General features: G+C 39.1%; 2 protein-coding genes across 2 annotated transcripts; both read right to left on the bottom strand.

Moving 5' to 3' along the window:
- Positions 1 to 1,182: 1,182 nt before the first annotated feature.
- Positions 1,183 to 7,196, bottom strand: LOC130215664 (zinc finger protein 85-like). Its single transcript, XM_056447506.1, has 2 exons — positions 6,812 to 7,196; positions 1,183 to 2,552 (listed from the first exon to the last, which is right to left on the bottom strand). The coding sequence occupies exons 1-2, from the start codon at positions 7,194 to 7,196 to the stop codon at positions 1,972 to 1,974; spliced, it is 966 nt and encodes a 321-aa protein (XP_056303481.1). The 3' UTR covers positions 1,183 to 1,971.
- A 539-nt stretch (positions 7,197 to 7,735) lies between these two features.
- Positions 7,736 to 8,679, bottom strand: LOC130216562 (zinc finger protein 271-like). Its single transcript, XM_056448457.1, has 2 exons — positions 8,335 to 8,679; positions 7,736 to 8,130 (listed from the first exon to the last, which is right to left on the bottom strand). The coding sequence occupies exons 1-2, from the start codon at positions 8,516 to 8,518 to the stop codon at positions 7,736 to 7,738; spliced, it is 579 nt and encodes a 192-aa protein (XP_056304432.1). The 5' UTR covers positions 8,519 to 8,679.
- Between the last annotated feature and the right edge of the window lie 8,711 nt (positions 8,680 to 17,390).

Here is a 17,390-nt window from a genome sequence, read left to right as displayed (position 1 = left end):
GCGACTGGGATGATGGCGTCTGCCGCTTCAGAAATATTAACAGATGAATTAATATCAAAGAAAACCAGCACGTCGGTAATATGGGAATATCTTGGTTTTAAAGTCACAGACACCAAACAAAACCAGGTAATTTGTAAAAGCTGTCGCAGAATTGTTGCCACACCACAAGGAGATACAACAACCAGCACCTAAAAAAAGCACCACAGGCGGCTACATGAGGAGTGTCTTGCTAAAAAGTCAACAAAAAGTTTTGCCAGTGACAATCAAGTAGTACAATTTCAAGACACGTGAGGGAAAGTACAATTTCAGAGTTGTTTGCTAAATAGAAGTTGATATCTTTTCAGTTCCACTCATGGTATTTCAGCAGGAAGAAGCTACAATACAGGTTATTGGGCTCAAGCTACAAAATTAAATCACAAATAAAATCGAAACCGCAATATCTGTCAAGAAAAAATTAGCAATTAGATATTTTCCCCAAATAGCACAGCTATATGCACATAAATAGCACATTTGTGACAAAACAAATTGGCTGCGTTCCAATCCACTTTTAGATACACATTCGAAAATTTCCCTAAACACTTGCCACAGCCATTTTAAAGTGTGTCCCACTTCATCAAATGACACACCCTAGATCAGGGATCACCAAACTTGTTCCTGGAGGTCCGGTGTCCTGCAGATTTTAGCTCAAACCCTAAACAAACACACCTGAACAAGCTAATCAAGGTCTTAAGCTGCGGTCACACCAGAGTTTGTGTGTGCGAAATTCTGTCGTGCGGCACTGCGAAAAGGGGCGGGATTAAACAAGATGATTAGGCATTAAAAAAACGAGCGATTGCTCCATGTTTTAAATTTCTGTCCAGAGAGGTCGTGTTTTGATCCTCGATTGGTCTCACGCAGTCAAGTGATGCGATTTCGCAGGTCAGAGTTCACCAAGCTTGAACTTTGCACTGCAGCGACCTGCGAAACTTAACGCATGACCCTGCGTTTCCAGTCTGACGCATTCGCCTGCGTATCAATGGAAGTCTATGGGAGGAAAAGTCCACAGTGACTGCAGCTTTACTTGGTATTCTTGAAACACCTAGGCAGGTGTGTTGAGGCAAGTTGGAGCAAAACCCTGCAGGGCACCGGACCTCCAGGAACTAGATTGGTTGCCTTAGATTTTGGCCTGCCTTGACACCCCTGGTTTAAGGCAATCAATTTAAACCCATTTAGATGATACCAAACCAGTCAGTATCTGTTTTGAGCATAGAGTCGCCTTTACATAGAGTCGATCAGATTGTTTATTGCGGACTGTGAAATGTTGGTTGACTCCTCTACAATGACTGTGAGGTTGCTGAATATTGTCTGAAATTGCAACACGCCATTGCATATGCCAAAACATGCTCAAAATGTGACATGTTCAGTGAGTATGCTGGCTATGCAAGAACTGGGATGTTTTCAGCTACCAAGAATTGGATGCGTGAGGTTGCTGGATATTGGCTGGAACTGGAACACGGTGTAGTATACAGCTAAAACATGCTCAATAAGTGACAGAGTCTATCAGATTGTTGATTGCGGACAGTGAAATGTTGGTTGACTCCTCTTCAATGGATGCGTGAGGTTACTGGATATTGGCTGGAACTGCAACACGTTGTCGTTTACGCCGAAACATGCTCAGTACGTGACATGTCAGATGAATATAGCTGGCCACATAGGAACTGGGATGTTTCCAGCTTCCAGGAATTGTGTACAGATCCTTCATCATGTGGCCATGCATTATCATGCTGCATGAGCTAATGATCCTGGATGAATGACACAACAATGTTTGCAGTCTGCCCTGTATAGTGAAAACCGAGTGTTAAGAGCTAATTGTGATAAATTGTTTCCTATTTTGAAATGATTGGAATTTATTAATATACCAACAGTTAACAAATCTGATGTTGGTAAATACAGTTTCCAGTAAGGTAAATTAAAGTGTAAAACTCTTTACTATCAAAGAACTGATTGTGTCTCCTTTGCATGAACGTTAAGATGCTTCTTTAGTTGTGTAGACCTCAAAAACGCTTTGCCGCATTGATCACATATGTGTTGTTTCTCTCCAGTGTGAATCTTCTGGTGCTGTTTCAACGCTCGAGGTCTAAGAAAACTCCTCTCACACACAAGGCACACATACTTTTTAACACCAATGTGGATCAGCTCATGGTCTTTTACAAGTGATGGACGTGCAAACGTTTTTCCACACACAGAACATGGATAAGGCTTCTCCTTTGTATGAACTCCAAAATGGACCTTCAAGTTTGAAGCCTTCAAAAATCTTTTTCCGCATTGATCACATTTATGTGGTTTCTCTCCAGTGTGGGTCATCATGTGTTCATTAATTTGTGATAAATATCTGAAACCCTTCCCACACTGAGTGCATGTGAACGGTTTCTCTCCGGAGTGGATCTTCTGATGTGCAATTAAATATGAACGATGTGCAAAACTCTTCCCACACTCAGAACACAGATGTGTCTTCTCCTTTGTATTGATGCTATGATTGGCTTTTCCACTTTCCTCTTTCGTTACCATCAGGTCTGAAAAGTAAGTAAAGAGAACAATTTCATTTTAGGAGAGCAATGTGATTTAGGGAAGCAGAATGATTAAATCAATGATCAATTTATTTTCAATGACCCTTTTATCTGATGGTCAATTGTCGATATGGGCTCTTGACAACCCTACTGTGTATAAAAAACCTCACGTCTCAGCTCAAGCAGAGTCAAAACAGTAGCAAGTGAAAGCATTTAGACTAGGAGTGTGACGAGATCTTCTGATATCTGATGTGTCTCGCAAGATCTGTGTCTCTCAGAGTCTAACTCCTAATCAGGCCTTTTTCTTTTGACACACAAAGCAGCAACTCTGAACCAGGAAAAGTGGTTATAATCTATCTTAATTAAAGTTACAATTGCTTGTGTCTAAACACTTTATATTCTTTTGCGCCTGAATGTTTACATAGTCACAGGCCTTAAAAACGCATGCAAATGGTAAACTTTCACTTAAACTTAAGTGGTAAACTTGGTCAACTATAATCCCATCATATAAACTCAACATTGCATATTCTGTGGTGTGACTATTGCGGATGCGCACATTGCAATATCGATGCTGAAATGATACATTGTGCAGCACTAATCTTCTTATGTGGTTATAGAATTGAATATATAATTTCAAATATTAACAAAATAGCCAGTCAATCATTTTATATATAGTGCAATGCCTTTAACAACCTATGAAAACATTACTTATTTCACAAAAACTTAAGCATGGCCATCGCACTGTGAAGAGGACAGACAGGTTTGTGCAGATAAAGGCAGAATGAGGAAGGTGGTTTACCTGTAGAAACACACACTCTCTCTTGCTCAAAAAACCCATCCCCCCTTCCCCCTTTTTACTCTAGTACTAAATTCTCAGAGCGCAAATAGTTCCCTTTCAGGTCAGGAGCCATTATGTTGAAAACATTATGGGTTGTGGCCAGATGACCAATCACTCTAAAGAATAGAAAAATGGGCCAATAAATGCCTATGAATTAGCAAAGAACCTTTACAGGTGCAGCCAATCACTAATCAGGGAGTACATAAGCAGCACCTGGAGGAGCCTCTGTCAGACTTCACTTAAATACACACTGCTGCAGAGACCTCCTGGAATTTCCACGTTTTGCATTCAGAAGGTGAACGGCGCATTGGTGGCCGTCAAGCTGGGTTTTCTCCCGTCCCCTGGAGTTTCATTGGGTGCATATAAGAGCAGTCTAAAAGAGGAACAGGGTCTGAGAACGCGTCTTTTTCAAGATGTTGTACTGACTGTGAGTTTCTGTATGCGGTGATTTCCTAGCACTGGATGATGGATGTAAGACCGTGGCTTGTACTCGCAAAAGCACAAGCCAAACTTGTTGCTTTCCACAGAGCAGCGAACACTTGGACAGATCAGAGGACTTCAGTGGGAGATAATCAGTCAACCAAATCTGGACTGAGGACCTCCCACTCCTTCCTAGCATGCTCCAAGTTTCAGATGTGAGTGGCGGATTATCCACCAGGGTGACTGATTACTTGATGACAGCGCTGACCAGATGTCCATCACCGAGGGTGAACTGTGATCTGCTCCTGCCCTCTAAGGTCCAGAACATAGAATCCTTACCCACGCTGCTTCAGAGGTTGGGCTAGAGGTGTTCCGGTACTATGGTCCTCGATCAGTTGGGGCAAGCTCTCCCCTATGCAGAGTATCTCATATCATTGAGCTGGACTTGATCTCCATGACAGTGTGTCTCACTTTGAATATGTTGGGTTGATGCTGGGCTGTTTGAAATGTTTTTACAGGAAAACAGTGGTCCCACAAAAGTTTTTTTCAGAGGCTCCTTTTTTCATATGGCACCCACAGCCACTATTACGGTGCTCATGCTACATGTGTGTGTCTAAGCTTGGTCTCCATCTGCTCCTCTGGAGTCATGCGCAGTTGAAATCACTGCATGCCATTCACATCACAGGCGGGCTCAACCATGCAGCCGACGCACTCTCATAGTAGTTCATGCTTCCAGACGAATGGAGACTCCACCCCGCTGTGGCTCAGCTGATTTGGGAGCAATTCAGAGAAGCCCAGGTTGACCTGTTTGCTTCTCCCGAAACCTCATTACCAGTAGTTTTTATGCACTGGCTCACAACTTGCCATGGGGCCTGTGCAAATATGCGCTTCCCCCAGTGAGCCTACTCGCACAGACCCTGTGCAAAGTCGGATGATGAGGATGACGAGGAGCAGGTCTTGCTTGTTGCAGCTCTCTGGCCCAACCGGACATGGGTACCAGAACTCACACTACTCGAGTCAACGTCTCCTTGGACAATTCCTTTGAGGAATGACCTCCTTTCTCAGGGACAAAGCACCATCTGGCACCCATGCCCAGATCCATGGAACCTTCACGTGGGGTCCATAGACAAAGCACAGAAGACCTAGGTGACATACCGTTCGCAGTAGTTGACACCATCACTTAGGCCAGAGCCCCCAATACGAGACACACCTACGCCCTAAAGTGTAGTCTATTTGTTGAGCTGTGTTCTTCTCGACCAAAAGACCCCCAGACATGCCAGATCAGCTATGTACTCTCCCTCCCTCGGAAAAAGCTGAAGCAGAGGTTGTCATCCTCCACACTGGAGGTGTATATGTCACCGACATCTCGGTTCATCATGATGCAGTACATGGTGGCACATTAGGATGACATATTCTGATCATCTGGTTCCTCAGAGGTACGAGGCAGCTAAATCCATCTCGTCCAACCCTCATGCCATCCTCTCTGTAGTTTTCTCTGGACTATGGGAAGATCCATTTGAACCACTCAATTCAGTATCTTTAAAAATTCTGTCGATTAAGACACTTCTGTCTGGAGCTGGAGTCATTTTTTTTATCAAAGAATCATGTCCAGACTTTCACATTATCCTGAGACCCTGGCTCGGCGATGTGCCAAAGGTTCCTACCACCCCTTTAAAGACCAGTAGTGAACCTGTAAGCACTGCCTATCGAGGAGGAAAACCCAGCCCTTTTATTATTGTGTCCGGTGACCACTTTTATTTGGACCAAACTCAGAGCATAAGATTCTCTGAGCCGCTCTTTGTCTGTTAGTGGTCGGGTGAAGGGAAGTTCCATATCCAAACAGAGGCTAACTCACTTGTTAATAGATGCCATACTCATGCCAAGATGAGCCGTGTCCCCCAGGAGTGAAAGCACATTCTACTTGGAGTGTTGTTTCCTTTTGTGTCTTAGCACGCAGTGCCTCTCTAAAAGACAACTGTAGAGCTGTGGGCTGGGCAACACATAACACATTTGAAAGGTTTTATAATCTCCAGGTGAAGCCCGTTTCCACCTGATTGCTGCGCCATTCTTTCTACTCTGAGATGCATAAGCTTTTTCAACTCTGCTAATAAGTTCCCCACCTGGTGAACCCTAGGAATTTCCTCTGAGGCCCCTAACATTCGAGGAGGATGCTTGGCCCATTAGGTTGTCTGGTATGCCCAGTTGGTCAACCCACATTCTGGGGATCGGTGTCTGCTATGCACATCCCCACTCGGTGATGCCATATGCTTAGTCAGCATTTCAAAAAATGAGATTTACACTAGGTTCACGGCAGTTACGACTCCCTTGTTAATTCTAGTATTCCTGGTGATTTAAAGCACCAGGGGATGTTGGACAGTTACATGTAACAGATTCAGCAACTTTGGTACATTCCATACATTAACCCTGACGTTTTTAACTTAAAGTAATGTTTTTCCGACCTGAAAGAGAACATCTTGGTTACTGTTGTAATCCTCGATTCCTGGAGGGAATGGAGACATTATTTCCCACTGCCACAGTCGCTGAATAACCAGCTGAATGTGGTTGGCTCCACAATGGTAAGTCTGAAAACTGTATTTATATTGCACTATATATATTTGCAGAAAAACAAAATATTGCAATGTCATATTTTTCCGATATCCATATGAACGGTCATACCAGCTTTCACTTATTTTAACTGCTAATTTATCGTCATCAATAGTATTTTACGTTAAAATATTTTTGACAGCATTATCAATTGATTACACTCCTATTAATGTTTTCAATGCTTTCTATTTTTTTTTATTTGTTATTCCACTAGGGACATCTCCTGAGGGTGGCACAGCGGCCTTCTGATGATCTTATATAAACACACACAGCTTGTCGAATTCTAAAGACAAGGAAAACATGAACCCACATCATAGGTCCCCTTTAGATAAGCGTTATCAACTTCACAATAATCATAAATATCATGACCTGAAATGGCTGGATCTTTAGATTATCTACTTACTGTGAATGTTTAATGTGTGTGTTCGTAGAGAAGATGTATTTGAGAAACTCTTCCCACAAGCAGTGCAGTGATACCGGTTCTCTCCAGTGTGAATACTCTCATGTTTTTTCATGGTATTTAAAGCCCTGAATGTCTTCTCGCAGTGTGAGCACTTGTAAGGTTTCTCTCCAGTGTGTGTCCTCTCGTGTATTTTCATGGTTTTTGAATACCTGAATGTCTTCTCACAGTGTGAACACTTGTATGGTTTCTCTCCAGTGTGGATCCTCATATGAAGAATGAGATGGTAATTGTGCTTAAAACTCTTTCCACACTGAGTGCAGGTGAAAGTTTTTTCTTGATGTTTCTCCTTATCTTCATTCAGTTCTTCACTCTCCTCCTTCACCATCACATCTGAAAATTTATTAAATAAGGGCTAGTTTTTAAAAGTTCCTTTAGAAAGTCTTGACAGTTCAATCATTATTAAAGACATTCAAAAATGTTCCAGTTACTTTAAAAGCAGACATCTGGGCTCATTTCTCTGCTTGTGGGTTTGTTGGGACAGTTTTGAATGTCTTCTGTCTTCCTATCTTTCTTTGAGGAACAGTCTTTCACTGACACTGAAGGTACAACAGAACCCAAAATTTCCTGTGTCTGTGCTAAGCAGAATACCAGCATCTGCTGTGTCCTTTATTGTTGTTTATGGAGTCGTTTACTTTGTGTCAAAAATGTATGGACAGTGCGACTCGCACTACTTACTCTTTGTATTTGCACTTGCTTCTTTTTTAAATAATGAACTTGCGTTGGCAAAAGATGTAATATGTGAACAGCCTAAATGGCTTAAGAGAATCATGACAAAACAACATCATCCTTATAAAATTTAGCATTATATACATTCTATCAACTCCACAATTATCCTAAATAATACAACCTGGACCTTTAGATGATCTACTTACTGTGATAGTTTTTTGTGTGTAATCGTAGAGAAGTTGAATATGCGAAACTCTTCCCACAAGCAGTGCAGTGATACGGTTTCTCTCCAGTGTGAATCCTTTCGTGTTTTTTTAGGTTTCTTGAACAGCTGAATCTCTTCTTGCAATGTGAACACTGGTAAGGTTTCTCTCCAGTGTGAGTCCTCTCATGTACTTTCAGATGTTCTAGAAGTCTGAATGTTTTGTCGCAGTGTGAACACTTATAAGGTTTCTCTCCAGTGTGGATCATCATGTGAAAAATGAGAATGCGTTTGCGCCCAAAACTCTTTCCACAATGAGTGCAGGTGAAAGTTTTTTCTTTACTTCTGACATGATGTTTCTCCTTATCTTCACTCTCCTCCACCATCACATCTGAAAATGAAGTAAACATTATTTTAAGAGGTTAGTTTTTAACAATTTCTTTTGAAAGACTTGACAGTGCAATCATTACTGACTAAAATACATGTGTGCAAACTGTAAATATTGTAAATATCTGGGCATTTGTCTGGTTGTGGGTTTGCTGGGACAGTCTTTATCCTAAATAATGCAACCTGGACCTTTAGATGACTTACTTACTGTGATGTTTTTTTGTGCGTAATTGTAGAGAAGAAGAATATGTGAAACTCTTCCCACAAGCATTGCAGTGATACGGTTTCTCTTCTGTGCGAGTCCTCTCGTGTGATTTCAGGTCTCTTGAATTACTGAATCTCTTGCTGCAGTGTGAACACTTGTAAGGTTTCTCTCCAGTGTGGATCCTCATGTGTTTATTGAGAGTGCTTTTGCAGCGGAAACTCTTTCCACACTGAGTGCAGGTGAGACTTTTTACAGCTGTTCCTTTCACTGAAATACTATGTTCAGTCTCTGATTGGGTTTTTTCTTCACTTTTGACATGATGTTTCTCCTCATCTTCATTCAGTTCTTCACTCTGACAGTTCTTCCTCCTTCACCATCACAACTGAAAGTTAATTTTAAGAGGTTAGTTTTTAACAGTTCTTCCTAAGCAAATAAGTTTATTTAAGAGGCTAGCTATTAGCTTTGTTAACAGCACAGGACTGAACAGTGCAAGAAAATGGTGAGGAAGGCGAGATCGATGCGCAAGTGATTAAAAATGCTCCACATATTTTAAAAGCCTCATCTGGGCACATTTGTCTGCTTGTAAGTTTGCTGGGACAGTCTTTCACTGACACTGAAGGTACAACAGAACCAGAACCCTGCTAAAGCTCAGTGTAAAACTCCATCTCTCCACTCACAGCAGCAGAACACAGCGCTGAACATGTGCTTGTTGATTATCTGATGTTTGATGCAGTCAAAAAGTGTTTTTTAGCTAAATTAAAGGCTCAATTCGGTTCATATTTCTAAAATCTTGTATTTAATGACAAAATTGCAAACATGAAGGAAAATTAAGGATGCAGTGCATAAAAAGTAATATTAAAAAGAACTAAAATTAGTGAAAATGTAAAGATTCACAACCTCACTGTTCTTCAGCCTCATTAATGAAGAGTAATGAATAAACACAAACCTATGAGTTCTTCAGTCTCTTCCTGTTTAATTCTGCAGGGTTCTGGATCACTCATCTTCTCACTGTCCTTCAATAAACTCTGTCTTTGCAGATTTCTCTTCTTCCTGATGGTCTGATGCTCGTCTTCACTTGTAGACTGATGGGAATATTCCAGTATTTACAGCTGAACTGAAGGAGGACGAGCTGCAATAAAGTAAACAGAAAAAATCTGAATAATTCACTCTAATTAAATAAATCATTATAATAGTTATATATTGTGGATCAGTGGTTCCCAAAGTGGGGGTCGAGATTATGACGGGGTCGCTCTGTGATTTCCAAAAGTCAAATAAATTTGCTTAAACTATTAGAATTACCATATTTTACCCACAGAAGATAAAAAATAGTAGTAATACTTACATAATCATGCAAACAAAAAGCCAGCAGCCTTTCAATTCTTTCATAGAATTGGTGTGTTTACAGAGGGCTGGGCGATATAGCAACAATGCAATCTCGATAATTATTTTTCATTTTGAACGATTACGATATATATTTATAGATATAAGTTGATAAAGCTTAATTTAGATTGATTTTATAGCACTGGGTTAAACTTTCTGACACCTCATTCATTCATTCATTTTCTTTTCGGCTTAGTCCCTTTATTTGTCAGGGGTCGCCACAGTGGAATGAACTGCCAGCTCATCCAGCACATGTTTCACACTTTGTGGATTACCTTCCAGCCACAACCCAGTATTGGGAAACATACATACACACTCGTTCACAAACATGCACCACGGACAATTTAGCTTACCCATTTCAGCTATAGCGCATGTCTTTGGACTTGTGGGGGAAACTGGAGCACCCTAAGAAAACCCATGTGAATACGAGGAGAACATGCGAAAATCCACACAGAAATAGGTTAATATTATATGAAAAATTAATAAAAGACTATCAAAAAATATATGGCAGTTTGATTGTTTTCTATTGTCAGCATGCTCCTGTTTATATAGGCCTACTGTTGTGTGTGCAGCTTTTGGACATTTATAACCACCTCAGAAGATACTGGGGGTCGCAAGTCGCCGGCTGTAAAGTTTGGAAATCCCTGTTGTAGATAATACAACAGGTGTTTATGCAATTTGCTCAAGTCTATTGAAACAAAAGAAGTCTGATATTAGTAAATCTGAAGCCTTCAGCATAAGGAATGGAGTAAAAACAGGAACTATAGACATGAAATAAAGAGGATTTCAGCAGCTCTGATAATATTGATGAGCCTCAGACTATAAACAGCAGCAGATCAGATCATTTTATACTGTTTGCAGCATAAATAGTGTAGTTCAAGCAACGAATATTTAATTTTTTATAAATCTATAAATACTTTAAATGCCTAATATTCACACAACACAAAAACTTGATTGCTAACGTCTATGGGGTATGCAAAAAGAGAAATCCAACATAACAGAAATAGCTTATGTTTTGGTGTAAAACTGCCAAACTACATTCATAGATCATATTTTGCGATACTCCAATCGGTAAAAACGAACACACTTAACAGAAAAACTCAAACACATTCACTCATATTGTCCTCTGAGAGCTCCTCTCTGCCTGCTGTATTGTTTTGGTCAGCAGACACACAGATAGAGGTGAACTCAATGCAGAAACTAGTCGCAGATTGTCGCTTTAATAAACTGTAAAGTGTGTTTTATTGTTGTGTAAACACGAGAAAAAGCGTCAACGACTCACCTCAGCTCTGGAGACTACGCTGAATGAACGCGTCAGTGCTGACGTCATCGCGGCGAGGCGGGAACTAGTGATCGTCAAAACCGCGCCAAATATCAAACAAAACACAATTGCTAAATGTAGAGAAAAAGCGTGAGGTGAAATTACTGTCCTATAATAGAGAACATCATTTATAGATCAGTGGGTGAAAATACTGTTTATTAGGCACTTTAAAAGCAAAGCAGCGATCATTAAAAAGAAAATGTAATCCTTCATGGTTGAAGAATATATAAACAATATAAAATGACCCTTTTCCTGAAGTAGAGGAGAGCGGGGCACAAAGTAACACTTTTTGGTTTTGGTCAAATAATGAACAAAGTAATTGGGTTACACAAACCATATTTTTATACCAATAACACACAAGCCTCTCCTACAAATTAGCACTGAAATTATGATCGCCGGATCTATGGTTTCTGTGCAGTATTGCCAAAAGTGCCAGGAGTAAATGTTATTACTTACCCCACCTGCAGGGCAAGTTGTAACAGACAGAGGGTTGTTGTAACAAATGCTTACAAAGGCAGATTTCACACAGTTAATTTAATACCTGTTTACTTTAAATGGTAGCTATATTTCCTCAGTAATTGGATCATTTCCTTTTTATTCTACATAGCACAGTATGTTTATTTATTTATTTGTTTATTGGATGAACACATTTGAATTTGTTTACATTTTTACCCATTTATCATACAATGCATTTATTTACATTATTAGCAATAAAATATTTTTTTACTATAAAAAAAAGCAATAAAAAAAAACATTTTAATATAAAAAGTTCTCAACAAACTCAAAATTCAAAAAATTATTTAGTAAGTTTAATTGGAGTCCAACCCCGCTAACCCCGCTGTGTCGTGTTTTCTTCAAAACTAGCTAGCAGTAACTGTGTTTCTTATATCTTTCAAAATGGTTTCATCTTTTAGCCTAGAACACCATCGTCACAACAATATAAGATTTGACGCTCATACTTTCACCTTTTTTTAATTAAAAAAAATATTGACTATAACAAAAAATACTTTTATGCAGCAAAAATGGTTTCTAATCCAAATTTCGCTGAACTTTAAATAATGGCAGGATGACGTCTGGTGACGGATGCATGCCATGGTTTACCCTAAGCAAATACTTAAGTCTGAGTTACATTTAACCCCGCGTTACTTTGTGTCCTGCGCTCCCCTAACTACCATCAGTAAACAAACGTTTTTACAACATATTACAAGATGATTAATAAACATTAACATTTAAAAAATGACTAGCCTATTTAAAAGCTAATTAAATTAAAAGCATATATAATATTGGTATACAGTTTTAGAAATAACAATAAAAGTTTAAATAACTTATTTTTCTTGAATGTGTAAAGTTTATCTTTCTGACTGATACGTCACAGCATCATCTGAACTAAACTTGGACAACTGAATCAGTTCTAATGAAATGAGAAAAGCGAAGACTTGCTTAGTTTGCATTGCGAAACTTAATTGTGAGAATCTTGTCAGATCATGGTGATGTTTAAACTGACTGATATATGACTAGGTGCTAGAGCTCCACGATTCTGGTTAAAACAAGCATCATGATTCTTTTGCTTAAAATCAAGATCACGATTTTCTCACAAATCTGTAATGTAAAATCAAGGTTAATATTTGTAGGCTATTATTATTGTTATTTCTCAAACATTTGGTAAAACAACAGTAATAATATTATGCCTATGTGTTGGTCTTCTGTTGCTTAAAATGCGAAATTTTGTTTAGACTTTGAATGGTGGACTTGAACAGAATTTAAACTTGTTCTGGTTGTTATTTCACAGTAAAATCATGACATCAGAATGCAACTCCACTGAAAAAAAGTGTTGCATGCAAAACTGTTGCAAACAATTTATTTGTGTTGAATTTAACCAAATTAAATGTAATAATGTTCAACTTAATTTGTTTGTTTAAATTCAGCCCAAATACATTTTTCACAACCACGTAACGTAAAAAAATTGAGTAAATCTAAGGAATCATCTTTGAATCATTTTTTTCAGTGTATTCATAATTGTAGTGTTATATTATTATATTTGAGACATTTGCTTGTCATTTGTCATTGACAACATGATTAGACCATTTATTTCACTTGTAAAATGAGTCCCTCTTTTACTCTGTGTTCGCTATGAAAGAAAAAAACGTATCAAACGCTTGTCATAATCACAACTCTAAAATGCGATATGATTATTTAAATGATGCGTGCGCAGGTTTCACGTTCACTGCCGAGTGTGGCTCATGGCTGCCGTCACTTTGAGGAAAAAAAAAACATGCATGCAAATCTGCTTCCCACGCGGCGCCCAAACGATCGCTCTGTGCAGCAAACTAAACGTTATTTACAAATGTATTACCAGTTATTCACAGCCTATGCAGGTTCTGTTCACTAAAGTGGACATCAATCGTGTGACATTTTTGGGTGAATAATACTTTATAAATACAGTATGTGACACTTAACGGCATTTGGAGATGTCCATGTCTCTCCATGTTGCTGTGAAGACTTGTGCGACCTCCTTTACACTTCTCTCCTGACCTTGAATATATAATTGGCTGAATAATTAATAATTATTGGCTGAATCGTACGAAAACTGAATTAAGACAGCATGTAGTGTTGAATCAAGATCGCAATCTTTTTTCGCTTAAGTGCAGCTATAATAGGTGCTAAACCCTGTAGGGACACCGGACCTCCAGAACAGAGATTGGTGATGCCTGGTCTACAGCATGGGTCTCAAACTCAATTCCTGAAGGGCGGCAGCTCTGCACAGTTTTGCTCCAACCTTAATCGAACACAGCTGATCCAAATAATCAAGTTGTTCAAAAAAAGTCTCGAACACGTTGATTAGTTGCATCACTTGTATGTCCAAACTCTAACTTGCCTCAACACACAGGCATACGGGTTTCAAGTATACCTAATAAGACCTTGATTAGCTTGTTCAGGTGTGTTTGATTAGGATTGGAGCTAAATTCTGCAGGACACCGGACCTCCAGGAACAAGTTTGGTGACCCCTGCTGTAGACGTAAAAGAATAAGGCTGCGTTACATTACACTTCAGCTTCTATATGCCCCAGAATGCAATGCAGTTGTGACATCACAACATTGTAGGTCCCAAGTGCTTAAGGGTTGAAGGCAGTGGTGTCCAAACTCGGTCCTGGAGGGCCGGTGTCCTGCATATTTTAGTTCCAACCCCAATGAAACACACCTGAACCAGCCAATCAAGCTCTTTCTAAGTATACTAAAACTTCCAGGCAAGTGTGTTGAAGGAAGTTATAGCAAAACTATGCAGGACACCGGCCCTCCAGGACCGAGTTTGGACACCCCTGGTTTAAGGCATTCAATTTAAACCCATTCAGATGTTCCGCCAGTAGTGGACACTAATGTAATCAATGATGTACATCTGAGTCGACGAGATGAAGGGAATCTAGCGAGTGGAAAAATTGGACTGGAAAGCAGCCACTGGGATCCATTTAATTAATTTAGGTTTATTTATAACTCATTAAGCACATTAAAAACAACCAGGGTTGACCAAAGTGATATCTACTCAAATATTATGTGCTGTCATCATGGCGAAGATAAATGAAATCAGTTATTAGAGAGGAGTTATTAAAACTATTATGATTAGAAATGTGTTGAAAAACTCTGCTCTCCGTTAAACAGAAATTGGGGGGGAAATTTACAGGAAGGCTAATAATTCTGACTTCAACTGTACATGTGACAGACACAAGAAATAAATTACAATATACCACACTTCCCATCACTAGTCAGAAGAACAATGAGATTCAGGAACTGATCCGGTTAAAATGTCTTGTTTGAGCCCTCCCATTACTGCAGCCGCCTACTCTTTCCTACATTTAGGTTATTAAACGAGACATAATGTAGATAAAAACCCTTTTAACTTAATCATGAGCTACTGTATATTAGGCATCTAAAATGCTATTAAAAGAGCACTTCATTTAATTATTAAGGTCAACGTGACACTTCATGGCTGCGAGATTGACAAGTAGAAAAATTATGTAATTACAATCACAGACGCCTGAACTTGCAGACTCTGAAGGCTTCCAAGCAGAATTATGTGATGCTGGAAATGCGATTGCTGAAATTTGGTGGTTAAAAACTAATTTATTAACATACTACTAATCAAAAACAGCAAAGCTATGAAATAAACAGAACAGAATAAAGGAAATAAACATTAAATGGAAAAAATATATTAAAAATAAATAAGTGACTCTTGTTTGGTCTGGTTTTAGGCCTAGCAGAGAAGGCTTTGCTGATTGAAAACCTTCTTAATGATAGATTAACGGCATTACAGGTGATGGATATGCATTAAGAGAATTCAACAGTCTGCAAAAATTAAGCTTTGTAATTTGTTCGTTTGCCTGTGATGGGCCATGCATTTCACAACTAGGTCTTCAGCTGTTATTATCATTAATTAATAGCATCATATTGACATCTCGGCAATACAATCCATAAATAATACTCAAAAATACAGTTACTGAAATACTGAAAATACAAATTACTGAAGCATCTATCACAAAAAATACAGTGACAAACCCTTATGTAGTTTGTGGTCAACTATGGTGATCCTAAATTAATCTATCTTTGCAGTTACTAACCATGTTAACTTTAGTGAAACCATGGTCAATGCACCAAAAAAAAAACAGCTACTATAAAAAAAACTCATGGTTAATGTTTGTTAGAGCAGCAGTGCCTCGGTTGAAGAAAAAGCCTAGTTAATACACTTTGACTTGGTTAATATTCACACTAAAGCTTAAACATGGTAAATATCATCACATATCTGCGAAGATAGCCATTTAAAAAAGTAAACAATTACAATTAACCTACCATATTCAAGTGTTTTTCTGCAAGATGGCCTTGCATAGCCAAATTGAAATCTGATTGGGTCAAGCAATGTAATGTAATGTATAGACGCCTGAACTGGCTGACTCTAAAGGCTCCAGGTAGAATTATTTGATGCTGGGAATGTGATTGCTCTAATGCTCTAATATAAACATATACTACTAGAAGCAATGCAACCAAAAGCAAAGCTATTAAGTAAAAGAGAACAGGTTATAGGAAATAAACATTGAATGGAATGAATAAATAAATAAATATATATTAAAAATAAATGAGTGACTCTGATGTTTGATCGGTTTTTAGGCCTAGCAGAGATGGCTTTGCTGATTGAAGTATAGTTAGTTTTATATTTACACATTCATACTTTCTCCCTAATTTAATTTCACAAAAGTATTCTTTGCAAATTCTCAATAGTTAAATCATATTAGCAGCCAATGGCTATCAAAGTACAACATTGTTCACAGTCAAATACATAGTGCTGATGTTGTTTTCAAGTCAGACATACATGTGATTTCAATCCCAATATTCAAAGTACCATGGTAAACAATATAGGGAGCTGAACAAGTTGTCACTGAACAAATGCGTGTATATAAAACCAACTTTACCTTAAGGCTTTGCTGGCCCTGACAGCCAAACCACTGTGTAACCACTGTATTTTGCATAATTACGATCAACCACAATAAAATTAAGGCAGCACTTTTGATTTTGCCCCCATTTTCAATGAGCTTGCCGAGATAATCCATACACCTGGCAGGTGTGGCCAGTCAGAAAACTGTCAGCAAACCAGTCAGTATTTGTTTTGAGCATAGAGTTACCTTTACATAGAGTCCATCAGGTTGTTGATTGCGAACAGTGAAATGTTGGTCGACTACTCTTCAATGGATGTGTGAAGTTAATGGATTTTGGCTGGAACTGGAACACGTCGTCGTATATGCCAAAACATGCTCAATACGTGACACATAGAGTCGAGCAGGTTGTTTATTGGGGACCTTAAAATGTTGGTTGACTCCTCTTCAATGGATACGTGAGGTGGCTGGATATTGGCTGGAACTGGAACACGTCGCCATATAAGCCAAAAAATGCTCAATACGTGACACATAGAGTCCATCTAGTTGTTTATTGGGGACTGTGAAATGTTGGTTGACTCCTTCTAAATGGATGTGTGAGGTTGCTGGATATTGGTTGGAACTGGAACACGCCATCGTATACGCTAAAACATGCTCAATACGTGACATAACCAGTGAGTACGCTGGCTATGCAAGAACTGGGGTGTTTTCAGCTTCCAGGAATTGGATGCGTGAGGTTGCTGGATATTGGCTGGAACTGGAACACGCCACCATATATGCCAAAACGTGCTCAATATGTGACACAGAGTCTATCAGGTTGTTTATTGGAGACTGTGAAATGTTGGTTGACTCCTCTTCAATGGATGCGTGAGGTTGCTGGATATTGGCCAGAACTGGAGCGCCCTGTTATATACGGCAAAAAAGCTCAACACGTGACAGAGT

The sequence above is a fragment of the Danio aesculapii genome, chromosome 22 (genome assembly GCF_903798145.1).
Source record: "Danio aesculapii chromosome 22, fDanAes4.1, whole genome shotgun sequence".
Lineage (NCBI taxonomy): Eukaryota > Metazoa > Chordata > Actinopteri > Cypriniformes > Danionidae > Danio > Danio aesculapii.
Note: the sequence above shows the minus strand (reverse complement) of the source record. Positions and strands in the feature narration are given on the sequence as shown.

Bases quoted from the DNA above. Each gene is read 5' to 3' on its own strand.
- LOC130216562 (XM_056448457.1), bottom strand. From the start codon at position 8,518: ATGAGGATCCACACTGGAGAGAAACCTTACAAGTGTTCACACTGCAGC. The intron at 8,131-8,334 runs GTAAGTAAGTCA...CTTCATTTTCAG, and splicing joins ACGCACAAAAAAACATCACA to ATGTGATGGTGGAGGAGAGT.
- LOC130215664 (XM_056447506.1), bottom strand. From the start codon at position 7,196: ATGGTGAAGGAGGAGAGTGAAGAACTGAATGAAGATAAGGAGAAACAT. The intron at 2,553-6,811 runs GTAAGTAGATAA...CTTACTTTTCAG, and splicing joins ACACACATTAAACATTCACA to ACCTGATGGTAACGAAAGAG.